Source organism: Hemicordylus capensis, chromosome 4 (genome assembly GCF_027244095.1).
Source record: "Hemicordylus capensis ecotype Gifberg chromosome 4, rHemCap1.1.pri, whole genome shotgun sequence".
NCBI lineage: Eukaryota > Metazoa > Chordata > Lepidosauria > Squamata > Cordylidae > Hemicordylus > Hemicordylus capensis.
The window spans coordinates 67789686-67807589 of NC_069660.1; the positions used below are offsets into that span (position 1 = coordinate 67789686).

The 17904-nt window shown below is 43.2% G+C and overlaps 1 protein-coding gene across 8 annotated transcripts in view; it reads right to left on the bottom strand.

Annotated features, from left to right (window-relative positions):
• Positions 1 to 8057: 8057 nt before the first annotated feature.
• TMCC2 (transmembrane and coiled-coil domain family 2) overlaps positions 8058 to 17904 on the bottom strand; it is a 145752-nt gene continuing 135905 nt past the window's right edge. For all 8 annotated transcript variants that reach the window (XM_053246986.1, XM_053246987.1, XM_053246985.1 and 5 more), the window contains one exon: positions 8058 to 17640. In XM_053246986.1, coding sequence (XP_053102961.1) covers positions 17329 to 17640 — 312 coding nt within the window. In that variant the 3' untranslated portion in view covers positions 8058 to 17328. The remainder of the gene's footprint in view (positions 17641 to 17904) is intronic.

Here is a 17904-nt window from a genome sequence, read left to right on the forward strand (position 1 = left end):
GCAGTGATTTCCCATATGTAGCTTCTTATATACTCAGCTCAGCAGAGGCACTGCCTGGTGACCCAAGGTGCTGCAGCACCTGAAGAGAGGGGCCAAATGCTGCCTTCCCCCACACCCCTGGTAGGGTCAGCCCACTTTAAAAATGGACTCTTATTGAAAGTGGCACAGGGGCAGGAAGGAGGGAAGGTTGCCAACAGCCTCCCTCTCTGTCCATATGCTTCTTGCGAGATCTTCAAGGAGTGTGAAGAAAGGCACACCTTCCGTGATGGCTTCAGGCACAGGCGAAGTAAGCTGTAGCTTAGGTGGGGCCTCTGGATGCCAACAAATGATTAAAGTTTGATGTAACTGGTTGAAAAACAAAGGCGAAAGGGGGGGAAAGACGCTAAAAGAGACATAGTTCTGCTGATACTTATAAGACTACAGACTTATTTATCATATTGAGTTGATAAAACCATCTACAAATAACTGTAAATTATATCAGAGTTTTATCAGACCAGGAGCTGGTTTAGATCAATGCCCACCATCAGTTACAGGCAGCGTTCAGCTCTTTAAACAAACTCTATTGTAACTGTGGGTAGTGTGGCAACCGGTGGGGGAGAACTGGTCTTGTGGTAGCAAGTATGAATTGTCCCCTTTGCTAAGCAGGGTCCACCCTGGTTGCATTTGAATGGGAGACTATGTGCGTGAGCAATGTAAGACATTCCCCTCAGGGGATGGGGCCGTTCTGGGAAGATCATCCGCATGCTTTCATGCAGAAGGTTCCAAGTTCCTTCCCTGGCATCTCCAGATAGGGCTGAGAGAGACTCCTGCCTGCAACCAGAGAAGCCGCTGCCAGTCTGGGTAGACAATACTGAGCTAGATGGACCAATGGTCTGCTGCCTATGTTCCTATGACACACCAGGGTGGGGTTTCTGACCTATTTTGTAATGCTATGGGCCTTTCAAGTTTAACACAGTTTAGAGCCTCAGTTTATCATAATAGGGCCGTGCATACTTTGCAAAGCTTGCCAGGGTCAGATTGATCCTGAAGAGCTACTCTGATGCTAGTGGTGAAGGGCATTTTGCTGCCCTACTGGCACCCGGATAATCCACTGCCTGAGGTGACCACTTTGCCTTGCCTCATTAAAAGACTGCTCTGCCATCTGAGATAGGGCAGGTGGGTAGAAGATTCATGGCTTTTTAGATCATGGCCTCATTGGGGGGGCAATACCCTCCTCAAGAAAGTCCACCTGGTCCCAACACTGCTCCCTTGTTATCACATGATGAAGATCTTGCTTTTCCAGATAGCTTCTGGTGATGGCTGGTTGCTCCTGTTATGGCTGCTGTAGTTTGGATGAGGACATTGCAATGTTAATAATGTCTGTAATTCATTTCATCTAATTTAATCTGCCTATCTATCATGTTCATTGATTGATGCTTGATTAAGTGCCATCAAGTTGGTGTCAACTCTTAGCAACCACATAGATAGATTCTCTCCAGGATGATCGGTCTTCAACTCAGCCTTTAAGGTCTCTCGGTGACACATTTATTACTGTCGTAATCATAAGAACATAAGAACAGCCCTGCTGGATCAGGTCCAAGGCCCATCTAGTCCAGCATCCTGTTTCGCACAGTGGCCCACTAGATGCCGCTGGAAGCCACAGACAGGAGTTGAGGGCGTGCCCTCTCACCTGCCATTTCTCCCCTGCAACTGGTACTCAGAGGCATCCTGCCCTTGATGCTGGAGGTGGTCCACAGCCCTCCGACTAGTAGCCATTGATAGACCTCTCCTCCATGAAGTCATCCAAACCCCTCTTAAAGCCATCCAGGTTGTTGGCTGTCACCACGTCCTGTGGCAGAGAGTTCCACAAGTGGATCACACGTTGTGTGAAAAAGTACTTCTGTTTGTTGGTCCTAGACCTCCTGGCAATCAATTTCATGGAGTGACCCCTGGTTCTAGTGTTGTGTGAGAGGGAAAAGAATCTCTCTCTCTCCACTTTCTCCACACCATGCATGATTTTATAGACCTCTATCATGTCTCCCCTCAGTCGTCTTTTTTTTAAACTAAAAAGCCCCAGGTGTTGTAGTCTTGCTTCATAAGAAAGGTGCTCTAGGCCCCTGATCATCTTGATTGCCCTCTTCTGTACCTTCTCTCGTTCAACAATGTCCTTTTTAAGATGTGATGACCAGAGTTGTACGCAGTACTCCAAGTGTGGTCGCACCATAGTTTCCATCTACCTTGCTGCCCGTCATCCTCTTCTTCTCTTTCCTTCAACTTTTCCCAGAATTACTTCTCAAAGGAACTGGATCTTTGCATAATGTGTCCAAAGTATGATAATTTGAGCCTGGTCATTTGTGCCTCGAGTGAAAATTCTGGATTGATTTGTTCTATGATCCATTTGTTTGTTTTCCTGGCTGTCCATGGTATCCTCAAAAGTCTTCTCCAGCACCAAAGTTCAAAAGTGTCAATGCTTTTTCTACCCTTTTCTACCCAAAGACATAAGTTTTGGGTGGTATAAAAATATGTTAGATAGATAGATAGATAGATAGATAGATAGATAGATAGATAGATAGATAGATAAAATCTACCTACCTACCTTGCTTCTTCGAAGTCCCAACTGTCATATCCATAGAATGTCATGGGAAAAATCATTCGAACGATTCTAATCTTTGTAGGTAGAGAGAGATATGTTTATAGACATCATGTTTATAAGACATCATGTTTATAGACCACCTGATATATGTATGTATATGGTATCCCTAGGTGGAGTATATAGTTTTAAAATACAGCAACTATAGAACAGAATAAAAACAATAAAAACAGTTTTACAGAATAAAAGCAACAATTAAAACAGTTTTAAAATATTTTAACTAAAAGCCTGAGAAAACGGGTGCATCTTAAGGATCTTTTGAAAGTCAGCCAGAGATGGAGAAGCTTGTATTTTAACAAGGAATGCATTCCAAAGCCTGGGGCAGCCATAGAAAAGGCCTAGTACCGCACCACCACCAAATTATTTATTTATTTATTTACATATTTGTATACCACCCAAAACTTATGTCTCTGGGCGGTTCACAACAGATAAAAACATTAGAACATTAGTTAAAAACAAAAACAAGAAATTTAAATACAACAATTAAATTTTTAAAAAAACTATGCTCTAAAACAACATTAAAAACAATCAAAACAGTATCAGTTAAAAGCCTGGGTGAACAAATGCGTCTTTAAAGACCTTTTAAAAGCTGTCAGAGATGGGGAGGCTCTTATTTCTGAATGAAATGAGCCAGTGGCAACCATAACCAGACCTCCCCAGATGATCTTCTTAATAGGTGGCAGGTTCATGACAGAGGAGGTGGTCTCTTAAATACCCTGGGCCCAAACCACTGAGAGCTTTATAGATAATAACCAGCACATTGTATTTTGCTTGGAAGGAAACATATCGGTAACCAGTGCAGTTCTTTAAAATTCGGCATTATATGGTCTCTTTGGATTGTCCCAGAAACCAGTCTGGCTGCTGCATTCTGCACCAATTTTAGTTTCTGGATTATGTACAGAGGCAGCTCCACATAAAGCATATCACAGTAGTCAAACCTGGAGGTTAAGGTTGTCTACTTCAAGAAACACACGTTGCTGACATATCAGCCGAGGCTGATAAAAAGTACTCCTGGACGCTGCCTCGACATGAGAAACCAGAGAGAGTTTCAGCTCCAGGAGTACTCCCAAACTATGTAACTGCACTTTCTGGGGGAGTGTCACCCCATCCAGAACAGGCACATTTAAACCATCTCCTCAGTCCCAACCTCTCACAATCAGTACTTTCATCTTATTTGGATTGAACTTCAGCTTGTTATCCCTCGTCCAGCCTATTACCAACTCCAAGGAGGCATTTAGGGAACTTATGCCATTTCCTGATGAAGCTGATATGGAGAAATAGATTCAGGTGTCATTGGCATTTTGATAACACTCTGCACCAAACCTCCTGATGAGTTCTCCCAGCATTTTCATGTAGATGTTAAAAAGCACTGGAGACAGTGTGGAATCTTGAGGTACTCAATAACTCACTTTGCAGAGCAACAATCTCCAAGCGACATCACCTGAAATCTGCCCGAGAGGTAGGAACAGAATCACTGTAAAATAGTGCCACTCAATCCTATTTCCCTCAGGTGACCCATAAGGATACCATGATATTGAAAGATGCCAAGAGATCCTATAGGACCAGCAGAGTCACATTCCCACTGTCAATACTTAAGTGGAAGTCATCCATACCTCACTTGAAAGCCAGTTTGAAATGGATCTAGATAATCTGTCTCCTCCAAGACTGCCTGGAGCTGAGAGGCCACCACCTGCTCTCACCCATCCTATCAAGCAAGGTTGGCCCAGGTGCAAGGTGCTACAGCTGCTAAGGAGAGCAAAGCAGCAGACAAGAAGTCAAAAAGGAAGGTCTAAAGAAGCCACAGCCGCAGTTCAAGCTCTCTCCCAATCCAGATGAGGCACAAGGGCAGATCCAGAGGGTGGCATGGGCAGGCAAGCGCCCCCCAAGAAAAAGTAGCTCTCTCCATTTCTTTTTCATAAAATTAATATGTGGGACACAGCTCACCCACACGTAAATTCACTTTGCCCCTTCTGTGCCTCCCTAAGTTTTTTTTTCCCCTGGTGCCACCACTGGTGGGGTGGGGAAGGCAGATAGAATAACCCCTCCCCTTCAATTATGTTATCCTAATGTAATAAGGTTGTTAATTGCTAGTTATTAACCCCCAATTTTTTCCTAAAGAAAGGTGAATTTTGTTTTCAAATAAAGAATTAAACAAAGTGCACAAAAAGAGAAACCAGGTTCTCAGTCCGATCACTAGTATAAAGACTTTTCAGAACTTTATGAAATTGCATTGCCTGCCATTGGAAGGTTACATCATGGGGTATAAACAAGGAATTAGAAACTGACATGCCCTAAACTTGTCTCTATTCAGCTTATTCCTCTTAGTTGCTTTCTAGCCTTGCTGAGGAGGAGGTTGTGGAATTCAGTAACTCTCATTTTAAAAGTATTTGGGAAGCCTGAAATTAAAATATCACTCCTATCTTAAAAGATCTACACTGGTTGCTGATAGGTTTCCGGGCAAAATACAAGGTCTTGGTTATAACCTATAAAGCCCTAAACAGCTTGGGCCCTGGGTATTTAAGAGAATGTCTTCTTCACTATGAACCACACAACACCCATTGAGATCATCAGGAGAGGTTTGGCTGCAGTTGCCACAGGCTTGTCTGGTGGCTACTCAGGGATGGGGCTTCTCTGCTGCTGCCCTGAGGTTTTGGAACACGCTCCCTGCTGAAATAAGATAGTCTTCCCATCTCTTACAACTTTTAAAAAGGTAGTCAAGACACATTTGTTCACCGAGGCTTTTAATTACACACTGTTTGAATAATTGGATGGTTTTTAATAGTTTTAAGGTTGTTTTAAGTTTTAAATTGTTGTAATGTTTTAACCTCTTTACTTTTTGTTTTTATTGTTTTGTTGTAAACCGTCCAGAGACTTGCGTTTTGGGCAGTATACAAATGTGTTAAATAAATAATAAATAGGCAGTAGATTGCTTGCATTTGATATGGTAGAAGCAAAGGGGCAAATGTGTGCTACCAATGTGGATAGCAACACACTGGGGCTATTCACACGTACAGGCAAAGTCGGGCTAAAGAAGCCCATCCTGGTTTTGCCATCACATGTGAACCACCAGGAGCTGTGCGGCTCCCGCTGCTGGCATGGCGGCAAACCCACTTAGAGATCCTGCTGTTTAGCCTGTTGGGGTATGAGGCACCCTTAAGCTGAGCTTAGTGGTTGTGTGTTGGTGCTGCATGGCAGTATGCAGCACCTCCATGCGAGTAGCCTGCCAGCCCATGCCAAGATGATCCCTATAATGCACCACACTCTTGCATGGTGCATTATAGGCATTCCAGGGACTTGGAAGACACATCCCAGCCCTGACCCTCCATGCTGCAGGCAGCAGCCAGCAATCCATTCACATAGGAAGGAGTTTTATCGTCTGCCGGGGAGGTAAGCATTTAAAGGCTGTCTCCCCTGCAGATCAGAGCCCTTTCTTACTGATAGGGCTCACTGGCTCACAGATTCAGTACAATCTTATGTGTGTGTTCTCAGAACAGAGAAATAATAGAGTCCCACTCTATTAAATGGGACTTACTACCAGGTAAGTTGCATAGTATTAGAGTCTCAGGCTATGACTGTGCATACACGAGTGAGTCCTACTGAGTAAACAGGTTGTAAGAAGGGATCGCTTCACCCAACACTGTCAGAGGAAAATTATGATATATCATCAACAGCTCCTGGCTCTCCAACGTTGTAACTTGAGAATAATTCCATCACTTGCTATTTTCTCAGGCATCAGAAGCTCTATGCATGATGGAAACGATGCCGGATCTGGATTGTTTCTGGGTCTCACAAGTTAATGTTGCTAATGCACAGTCAAGGTTAGTTTCTTCCAAAGTATGTGGAAGGTTTATATTTGACGAACTGTGCAATGATGTGTGTGTTGCAACATATTTGCTCAATTGTGCAAGAGCACTGTGGCACTAAATACAAGAATTACACAAACAGTTGCACAGTTGATGGCCACTGGAAAGAATGGCTGCCAATTGCACAACTGCATTTGTGCAATTCTTGCATTTAGCACAACAGCACTCTTGCACAACTCTGCAAACATTACACTGAAACTTGCATGTTACATTGCACAGTACGTCAATGGCATGAATCCATCATAGGGCTCAGATTTTTGTCATCAGATTCTCTTGAGCTACTGCCTAAGTCTGCAGTACTAAAAGTAATAAAGATACGAGTCCTTTTCATACATTATGCCATATATGTGTACAGATATCTGTATACTTGTAAATGCTTAGTAAACCTCGGTACATTCCCTCAAACACATGGTACAAATAGGAAGTATACTATTGTACATACATGGAACATGTGTGAATAACTGTACGTGCATACTGATCTGTAAATATGTACATTGTACACAGATTGTACATGCATTGAACATAATGTGTAAATAGGACTATGAATAGGCTTAGGTTCAAATGGGTTGCCAAAACCAGCCTCTGAGATGCCCCTTGCACCTTTAAAGGATGCATTCAAGGGAGCATTCATTACATTTTAATCCTATCCCTACTCCAAGGAGGTCAGGGCAGTGTACACAGTTCCCCTTACTGCTATTCTTTCTTCACAGCAAGCCTGAAAGGGAGGTTAGACTGAGAGCTAGTGACTCTCCCAACAGTTGAACCTAGTGTGTGAATGGGGCTTCTGTTATCAACAGTTCAGTATGAGCTTTGCTTTGTGAAATGGCTGGCAATGAGCAATGTGATGCCTTAAATGTTTATGCCCATGCATTGAGATGTATGTGCATTTGAGACAAGATTAATTCAGAGATGTAACGTTTATAGATCTGGCATAAGGAGGCTAATATCTGAAGAATGGCTTTAACAACTCACATCAAGAACCAAGGCTGATCCAGTCATCATTTGTAAACCACCTAAAGATATTTTGAGTGGGCAGTATAGATAGAGAGAGAAGCTGTGGTAAGGTGGCCACCTCATGCAGTGGGTTGGAAGAAACAGCAGTGCTCTGCGCGCATCTTCACCAGCTGGCTTACTAGCAATGGCTGGGCTGCTCCTACCCTATCCACTGCCACTGGTGGTAGTCCCCCTGCTGCCTTTCAAAAGGCAAGGCATAGGAAGTGTAGGCAGAGGAGGAGTGACGGCTCTTGGGAAGGGGGGCAGGGAGAGATTAGCGCACAGCATGCTCTGCATGGCACAAGGTTGGAGGTGTGGCCTGCCACACCATCTCAAGTGCTGGGGGCCTTGAGTTGGGTCTACTACCAAGTACATTTTTAAAAAGTACCCCTATGGGAAAAATAGGGACCGGGACTAGAAAATAGTGACTATCCCTAGTAAAAAAGAGACCATTAGAACGCAATGCTCCTCGGTGTCTGCACTGATCTTGTATCCAGGGGCAAGATGTAAATCAGGCATGATACACTTCACCTATGTGTTTCCAACAAAAAAGCAAAGGGAATTTGCTCCAGTGAATTCAAAGTTTGAAGGTTTATTGATCTTATTAACTTACACACATTGAGTGGCATAAAATAAGACATTGTTGCCAACACAATCGCTCCTTTCTACCCTGATCTTTGTAAGGAGAGCTTTCAGGGAGAGCAAACAATTCATGATAATTTCCTACTTGTTTGCAAACACAACAAAAGTATTGACAGGAATGAATAAATAAATAAAACCTGAGGTAAGCCCTCTGAAAACCAAGCTGATTTGTATGTATAGATGGGGCACTCAAAACACACACGAGGGATCATGCCAAGGCCTGTTCAGATTGTTGCCTTAAGGTATGGTCTTTTTAGGGAATGCAATCCACTGCAGGGTAACTCCAGTGGAGCCAAGTAGAATTATACCAGTCAAAGATGTATAAATAAAATAGAATTGCTGTAGCTACTAGGAATGTGCATGAATTGAATTTCAAAAATTAGTTTCGGATTTGCAAATTCATTTTGAATTAGAATTGAATATGAATCTATCTGACCCCGTTTTGGTGCTCTTTTTAACCAATCAGGGGGCCTGAATGGTTTTTAAAAGGTGCCAAACGGACGAGTCAAATTTGAATCAAATTTCAAAATTCGAATTTGAATCTAGTTGCCCTTTTAAGGGATGATTTTATTTGAATTCAAATCCCTCAAATCACCCAGATTTGAGTTGAATTGATTTGCACATCCCTAGTAGTCACTAGACTTCATAGGGTTTCATTACATTTAAAATTAATGAATGCATTTCTTACTGTGTTGTTTGGCTTCATAATTGATGCTCTTTGCTCTCTTGCCCACCTGCTTCATCATCTTGTGATTCGTGATGAACAAAGATACCCTGTTCATGAAGGGACAAAGGTTTGGCGTGTACCAACCGCAACCTTGAAGAAGCCGCTGCCAGTCTGGGTAGACAATACTGAGCTAGATAGACCAATGGTCTGACTCAATATACGGCAGCTTCCTATGTTCCTATGTACCATTGAAGACATAGCCCAAGGTTTTCCTGGCACTCCCTGTAGACCATGTTAGCGGATACTCAGTAGAAAACCACAACCCCCAGAGGAAAGGAGGAATGTTAAATGTGTTCTGGGTTTGGACCACATGTTGGGGAACAGGTCATATTCCTTCCAAGCACATGTGCAGAAATGATTGCTCTTTGCTCATGCCCTGCAACAGAAAGCAACCCCAAACATGGAGGGTTTGCTTTCTCAGTGCTGTTATTTTTAGCTTCGTAAACTCAGGAGCTAAATGGAACTTGCTGAAAGCGGCACCTTCAGCTCCAAACACAGGCACTTCTACAGCTCTTGCAGGCACATCTTTTGTAGTCAAGCATTGAGTCACAGCTTCAGCCTTGCTCAGATCCTGGTTATGCTCAGGATGGGACAGAGTTCTTGTTCTTTTAAAAGTTGTATAGGAGAGTGAATGTTGGCAGGAGAAACCTTTCTGACCAGTACAACACTTTTATGGGAGAAGTGGTATCACCAGCAGTTCTCCTTTCTCATAACTAATAGCAGCATAAGCACCTTACTGAATGATAATCAAACTTGCTTCCTGTCTGTGTGTCGCCGCTGCCTGTGCGATCCATACCATTTCATGGAAAAGATTGTTGTGCTTTAACAAAACCATGAAGTTGCAATTTCCCCATATCTATTACCATCTCTCATTCTTTTTTTATCAGCATTCCCACACCCTTCCATGAGTCAGATTGCCTCGCTTTGGAAACTGTCATCAGCTAGAGAAATAAGTCAGTGCTGTGTTCTGCAGAGTGTATCAAAATCACACACACACACACACACACACACACACTCTGGACATTTTCAAATTCAGACTTCACCTTTCTTAATATGGAAGTATTTTGGTTTGACCTCTCTGAGTGCAGCTCTTTCATAGCAACATGAAGATTCATCAAGTGGCTGTGAAAAAGACTCACACACCTGGAATCCATCTGCCAAGTTTCCTGATTTTCCCTTTTGGCTTCAGCCACTTACTTGCAGAATCTCCCTCAACTGAAGGGATCCCATGAATTCTATAGGATAAGGGATACTGAAAGCTGCAGACATTTCCTTCTGATTCAAGCATGGCAATTGTCACTCATTCTTTCGCACGGTGCTCTATTCTAGGCTGCCCTTTAAGGCTGGTGAAAAGCTGGAGCTAGGACAGAATGCTGCACCCCTCAGTCTGCTGGTGTGGTTTAAATTACAGCAGGGCCCCAGGGGTTCTCTGACATTCTATCATATTTTGGCCTGGGCATAACACAAGAAGCTTCTGTATAAAGCTCAGAATCAGCCACAATTCAATCAGGTGGCTGTGAGGCTAAAGTGCTGCTCTGAGCACCTTGAAGGAAGGGCTGGATATAGATTTAACAAATATCTTCTAAAAGGAAAAAACCTTCTCTCTTCCCACTTCTCTAAGATCAACTGAAAGGCTCCAGTTGTGCAATGACTCTGTAAAATAAACACACACAGGACTGATCCAGGCACTAACAGCCCTCCCAAAGTGCCACTGCCATGGTGGTGGCCCCTGGACCAACAGCCTGCACATAGAATAACCAATGCACACAAACTATGCCTGCACACAACCAGACTGGGTCATGAGTCCAACAGTGCCCTCATGCTGTGTTGCGGTGATTGTGTAGTATGAACCAGCCCACAGTTAGGCACTTTTGGTGGCCATGCCACACTTGTGGAACTCAATTTGCTTGTGCTTACTAAACCTTCTGTAACATTCTCTCACCTGGATGGAATTCCACGATTGTTGTCATTAAGAATACCAATGTTGAGGCTGATCCACAGGACCAGGGATGGCTGGACCATTTTACCTTCGTGGAGTAATCTATTGGTGATTAGGTGTTAAGGTGATATTGAAGGAAGATTTGGGATTTTTAGGATTAGGTTTTTCTGCTGGCATTTTAAATGGTTCCAACTTGTTGCTTTTTAAGATTTTAACCCATCCATAATCAGCTAACAGTTCAGAGAATTTTTTTTAATTAATTGATTGATTACCCATATCTGGAAGCACACTTTGTTGAGTGTATAGGAGTACTGAGACAATACAAATGGAGGCGCCCAGCAGGTGGCAACAAGCGCAGTGTCTCAAAGCCCATTCGTCTCATTTTGCCCCAGACAGCAAAGCAGGGCAATATTAGGAACACTCCTCTGGGTTTGTTTTGCTCTTGTGCAGCTCCTATTCATCTCAGCTGGGCTCATACAAGAGTACTGTGTTAGCTTCGTTCCATGGTGACTGGTACCCAGACCCTAGACACTGACCTACCATATCTGCAAGGACATGGGCCAAAAACTAACAAAAACTCTATCCATGTTTTATGATGTTCAGGTGGCACCCTCATTCTAAGCACTTTTGGGCTGGCTCATCAAGCCATTCTTACAACTGATAAGTAGTCTTTGTAGAGGATGAACAACCATCTGTTGGGGATGCTTTACCTCTGGATGTCCTGCACCAAGCAGGGGGGTTGGACCAGGTGGCCTACATAGATACCTCCAACCCTATGAACCTATCAGGTTTGTAAATTAATTGAATGGAAATGCCACATTGATCAGAATGTTTATTTGACTTTAAGTGGTTGTCTTCCACTTTCTATAGGGCTTCAATAATATTCATGCGAAATGCCCTGCAGACTAACCCACATTCTTACCGCCAACTTTGAAGACATCCAGAGGGCAGTAGTGTTGACCACCCACAGCTACAAAGCCTATAATTTGCCTAGAATCATTCATGCCCGAATCACTTTGTTCCCTGGGCTTCTATTTCACATTAATTTAGTGTCTCACTGGGTCAAGTGCAGAGAGGTGAAATCCAATCTGGGCATCAGGAGACCCTATCACTTTCCAGTGGCTTAAAAATAGTTCACACTCCCATTGCGGCTTACCACCAGCACTGACCCCAATATTCCAAACACCCTTGCACAGGACTAGCCTTGCTGCCTAGTTCCACCAATCTTCTTTGCCGTTGTATTTAGCTGAACTGCAGAGCAATATGAATGTTCTTCAGTGGGACAAGGCAGTCTGCAGAGAAACATGTCATTAATTAAAAATCAGAATTGAGGAATTTCCAGTTATACAAATGAAGGGGGAAAACCCAGTTGCACATAAATTATTCCTTAGAAGCTGCAGTGAAAGGATTCTTCTGGATAGGGCCCATGACAAGATTATTGGTGGTCCAGCACATCAAGATAGACTGAATCGCAAGAACACAGGAAACTGCCTTATACTGTGTCACACCATGGGTCCATCTAGTTCAGTATTGGCTATACTGACTGGGAACAGCTCAACAGGGATTGAACCTGTGACCTTCTGCATGCAAAACAAATGCTCTATTATTGAACGATGACCCCATTCCCAGGGCTGGTCTTTTTTTATAAGGACTGGGCAGATCAATGGCATGCAAATCCTTTTCACACTCTGCCCCATTCTGTGACAATGGCAACATACTTCAAAAAAACCTCTGCATCCATGCAGCAGTCTTTTCTTAGTGCTCAAAATACAGCGGAGGGACTAGGGGGAATCCTGTTTCCTTGTTTTGTGAGGGTTTGCTTAGCTACGGCTTTTAGTAGGGTACGGCGGGGCATTATTTGGCTCAAACTGATGGGGGGGTCAAGGGGTGGGGCTTGTGGAGTTCATGAAGGGCCTCCTCCCTCCCCCTCCGTCTCTGCTCTGCACACCATTTGAGCACTGCTCTTTCATGTCATTCATACCCCCAATTCTTCACTTCTCTTTCTCTCTCAGCGGCCATCTTGAGCTTCAGGTCAGGGACAGCACTTATGACTGTACCACATGGGATTTCTGCAATCTCAGCCAGGGTTGCATTTCTTATTCACTACCAATGTGTGATATGTCAACATTCATGTATTATGCAAGTTAAGTAAATGCATTATTTATTCTGCTTCAGCTAACCTTGGGGAGGGACAAAAAGCTATCCAGTGAACGGAAACTCTAATTCCCCTGACCACTGGAAGTCCTACTCAGCATTTTTGGCTTCTGGATGTTCCCTGCCTATGCACTACACCTAGAAGCTTGCCTTTTCTCCCCCAAATAAAGCTGAGTTTCTATGCCAGATAATAGATCCCATGCGCCCACAGAGTACGATCTCGGGCACCTGGAATACACACAGGCTTGCCCTTCCACATGAGAGTGGCAATGTGTAAGTTCTTCCCATCTTTCACCTGTTGCTTTCAGAGAAGTGTACTGCAGTGTGTTTTCTTCCTCTTTTGTAAATGCTGGCTACCACCGGAGGTAAGAATGAATCACTTTTCTTTTGCCAGTCTTTTAAAACTCTTTTTATTTGAAAAAGTGAATGGAAAAATATAGTGAAATGAAATCAGAGATTCCTTTGTATGGGCTTCCCAGTGGGAAATAAATGTAATATCAAAGGGTGGGGGAGGAGGACAAGTTTCAAGCATACATAATAAATACAGTCAAACAGAATCAGGAAAGGTTATGCCACGGAATGGGCTTGGGCTTCCACTGTGATAGAAGACCACAAGCTTGCAAATTCAAGCCTGCCATAATTCAAGCCTCGTGGTTTTTCTATACACAGTGGATATGGAGCCACTAGCAGCCAATTCACAAGAAACATCTTTCATGCTATCATGGGCTTAATTTATATGATTGCAGTGATCAAGTGAAGATGCCAACTGCCATTTTCCAGTCATGAATGCAGGGCAGATCAAGCACCGCTTCTGCCAGGGTAGTGCAGCAAGTGACTGCACCCATCAAGTGTCAAATGTCAGTGGTGGATATATGAATCCTCCATACATGTGGATACAATGGGTATGACCAATGGCACCAGACAGTCCTAAACAAATTTAGATGTATGCTTCTAGTGAAACACAGTATGTGGCCATGTGTCACACTTACTCTAGTGAAGGTAGGGAAGGGGAATGGGGAAAGATACTATGTCAGCTGAATTTAGATTGGTAAATAAATCATGAGATCATGATTCTAAGGCCACAAAGGACTATTGCAATTGCTTGCTTCTGGTGCTCACCAACTTGGGAAAGTGACTCAGCCCTTCTTCCACCAGTCTATATTTGAGAATACTATTCAAAAATAATCAATCACATCAAAAACAAGTAAAGTGGGGCCAGGGGAGAGATAATCTATGGGCACAAAGAGCCTATAAGTAAAACCAAAAAGATGAAAGATAATAAGAATCCTTGCTTGCTATGCTCCTCTCCTGCTGTGCAAATCCAGCATGGGAGCCCCCACCTAGCCCTATTTTTTTTTGAAGTTGTCAACAGAAGCATCTCTAGGCCTTCAGCTCTATAAGTCTGCCCCACTGTAGCAAAACTGCCCTTCCTATTCATTGTTTGAAACCAGGGAGCTGGATCAGAGCTAGTATTGCAGGCCTGTGCTGATAAAGCCCTAATCTTGCACACACCTTTACATTTTCTTTGTGGTTTGTAGCTAAAAGCTGTTTTACTAATTCACACTCTGAAAAAGGCCTTATATTGGTAGTACAATTGCAGCTGAGGCCTATCCAACTCATCCAACACTCATCCTGACATTATAAATTATCCATGCACATTACACTAGAAAACCAGCTCCATCCATAACCAGTCAGAACAGGAGGCTGATTTTATTACTCTTTAGGAAAATATATAAAATAAAATAGATAAAAAAGAAGGCTGAGGGTCTTCACATTGCCAGGCTTTGTTCAGAGTAGATCACAGAATTTATATATGACGGAATTTTGCCAACAGAGGCCATCTGGGGGGAAATGCAGTGCATTCTAGAGGCTTAATCTCAGGCCAACATACCACCATGGTATTGGAGATCTACTCCTGAGGTTCAGTAGTTTTAGCCTTAACCTTAAATCACTTCTCGCCACTTCTAGGAGTGAGCAAAATGCAGGCTCTCACAGCCAAGGACATGTATCTGAATTTTGAAAACTGGTCACTCTACCTCTCATTAACTCTACTAAAATCAAAAATTGTTTATTTTGCATAATAAAATGCAAACTTGCAAATAAGTTATAGAAAGGGCAAGGATGAAGGGAGAAGCAGGTCACCACTCTGTCTCTTAACACAGGACAGGGTTACTCTGCTTTGAATCATTGAAGGGAACAAGTCAAGCAAGTGAAGTTTCTCCTTTTGTAGCGTTATGGGGATAGAAAGTGCTGCTGCCAAAATTCTCCCTTCTGCACAACTATTAAGTATCTTGTCCTATGCAGAATTAGACAATTCTTTTGGATTCCACAAACTCACACCCCAGACATTTGCATGAGATGGAAAGTGTCAGAAAGTGCATTTTCTTACGGGTTTCAACAGCTACAGAACATACAAGACACTAGTACTTCCTGGCCTAAATCCACCTTTCCTTTCTTTTCCTTTCCTCATAACCCATTTGGCATCTGCCCAGAGTTCTCACCAATGCAAAACTTGCACAAGCATATTCTCAGCATATGCAAGGCCAAATCTACACAAGTAACATAATAAAGTCAAAACGTTCTGAGAAGGGACTGTACCACTTCAGACCGCAGGTGAGGGATACGGTTTTTGAAAACCCTATGTAAAGGAGTAACCTTCTTACAAGTAGAAACACTAGCACATGAGGGAGAAAGATTCTTCTATTGCCACCCTCTTCTGGGTATACTAGTTTTCTACTTGCAGGGAGGCCTCCCCCCGCCTTTTTTTGCTTTTAAACATAAACAATCATTTAAAAATGTGACATTCCACCTGCCATCCTGAGTATGAGGTGGTACATCCATTATACCAGCTCAGGACTCTACTACTTCACATGTAGATCCAGCCTGAGTTTCGTATTAAATAAAATAATTCTAGTCCAGTCACTTGCAGCATCCCTTGAATAACCTCCTGAGTCTAACTTACAATCAAGCCCTTCTTTTGCTAGCAGGAGTAATTATATTTTTACAAATACTAAGATATTACTAGGTATGAATTCTTCAGGCAGATCATTTTACTTGAAGCTTTAAAAAAAAGTCTCATGTCCTGACAGCTGTGCTATGAAATAAAATGGTGTGAGTAATGTAATGAAAACTGGAGAAACCCAGCAAGACCGATAAGAGAGAGAGGTGACCAGTTCCTTTCCCTTTTGTGAGAAAATCTTCACTGAAGGGTTTGATCATACATCCTATGAACTTTGTCCAGCCACAACAACATTCTTTTAACAACATCAATCAAGTATGCAGAGATGGAGGATTGCATCTTTGAGCAAGAAATTGGCAAATTCTCTGCTGGTACAATTGATGAAGCATTGCTAAAATCAACTGGAGACTCACGTATTTGCACAGACTGAGGATTCAGTGCTATTAAAGCATCAAAGAACCCTCTTCGTGATGTGTTTTCTCTAGGGATGAGGGAGATGTGAAGGCAGCTGAATTTTTACCCAATGCTGGATTCAGAAAAGGAAACAGAACTGTTAAATCAATACATTAACACACACACACACACACACACACACACACACACACTTGCAAAGATTGTAAGATTCGCAGATGCAATGTCAGAATTTCTTGTAAGTCCCTGAAGAGATCAAATAAAAGCAAAAAGAAGAAAGAAAACAACGCCAACCAAAGTGTTGAGCTTGCACCAGATTGGCAGGTGCTTTCTCCTTGGATCCTGTCTCCATTGGGCATAAGTGAACTGGTAAAACAATCTGTTAGTATGACAAATCCATGATAAGACAATGTCCAGCTACACTTCTGGCATCTCAGATGTTCTACAGGAATGGAAAGTAAGTATCCATGTGGCTTGGATAAGCTGGTGTGATATGTACGTTCTATTCCTTCAATTCTGTGCATGTTTCTAAGGGGCAGGAATTTTCAAAAAAAATGTTCCTCTTCAGCGTTGAATCTTTGTCGCTGTGCCCAGGAATGAAATTTTCATCGTTTTTCTCAAGAAGAAAGAAAACAAAACAAACGCTCTCTAAAGATGACCATACTGGTCTTCATACAAAGCTTTGCCATCCCCACTGCTTTGCCTGCTTTAAAGAAAGTCTAAGGTGCCACGGAAGGAGCTCTTTACAGACTTCCTTTGCCTCCCCACAAACCTTTGCAAAAGCATCTCAGAGGAGAGGCTTGCTCGATCTCTCACAAACTCTGATGCAACTACACTCCCTACGGCGGAGATGATGTTGGACATGAATAAAGATGACTGTGTCGGGGAAGCAGGTGAGGATTACATACTTCAAATGAACAAAGAAACGGAACTGGAAGTCTCCTCGTTTCTGCCCTTCCTACACAAGAAGAAACACACCCCAGAAGCCCCAGCATCTGGCTGGCAGGGAAATCAGCTAGGGAGCAGCACGTGTTCCAGGAGATAGGTGAGGGAGTCCCAGTGCTTCCAGAGGAGAAAGAGGAAAAGAATGAGCAGAGTCGTGCTCAGGAGACGCATGCGAGTCTTCATCAGAGGAGTGATAAAACTGGCAATGGTGGAGACAAAGACCAGCAGCACAGCCATCAAGGCCAAGATGACATTGATGAATTTGCCCAACAGGGCCCGGGCATTGGCATTTTCCACCCCTTCCAGCTGCACCACTTGCTGCTGCTGCTGCTGAAGCTCCAGCTTGGTGACACGAGTCAGGCATGATTCCACCGCCTCCTGTGGGGAAAACAAAAGAGAGTCAAATGTTAGCTCGGAGGAGGAACAGCTATGGTGTATCTTCTTCCCTTGGACACAGCAAACTTCCAGTGACGGCAAATATTATGCTGTTATGAAGCAGAGGAACACAATCAAAGCAGCTGTGAGAACCGTGTTCTGTTTTCTATTCTGGCACCTCTGCTGTGGCCCACAGAAGCCAGGAATGGTGTTCCCCACTTCCTTTACGTCACCAGGGCCTTCAACAACGAAAGACAGGGCAACGTG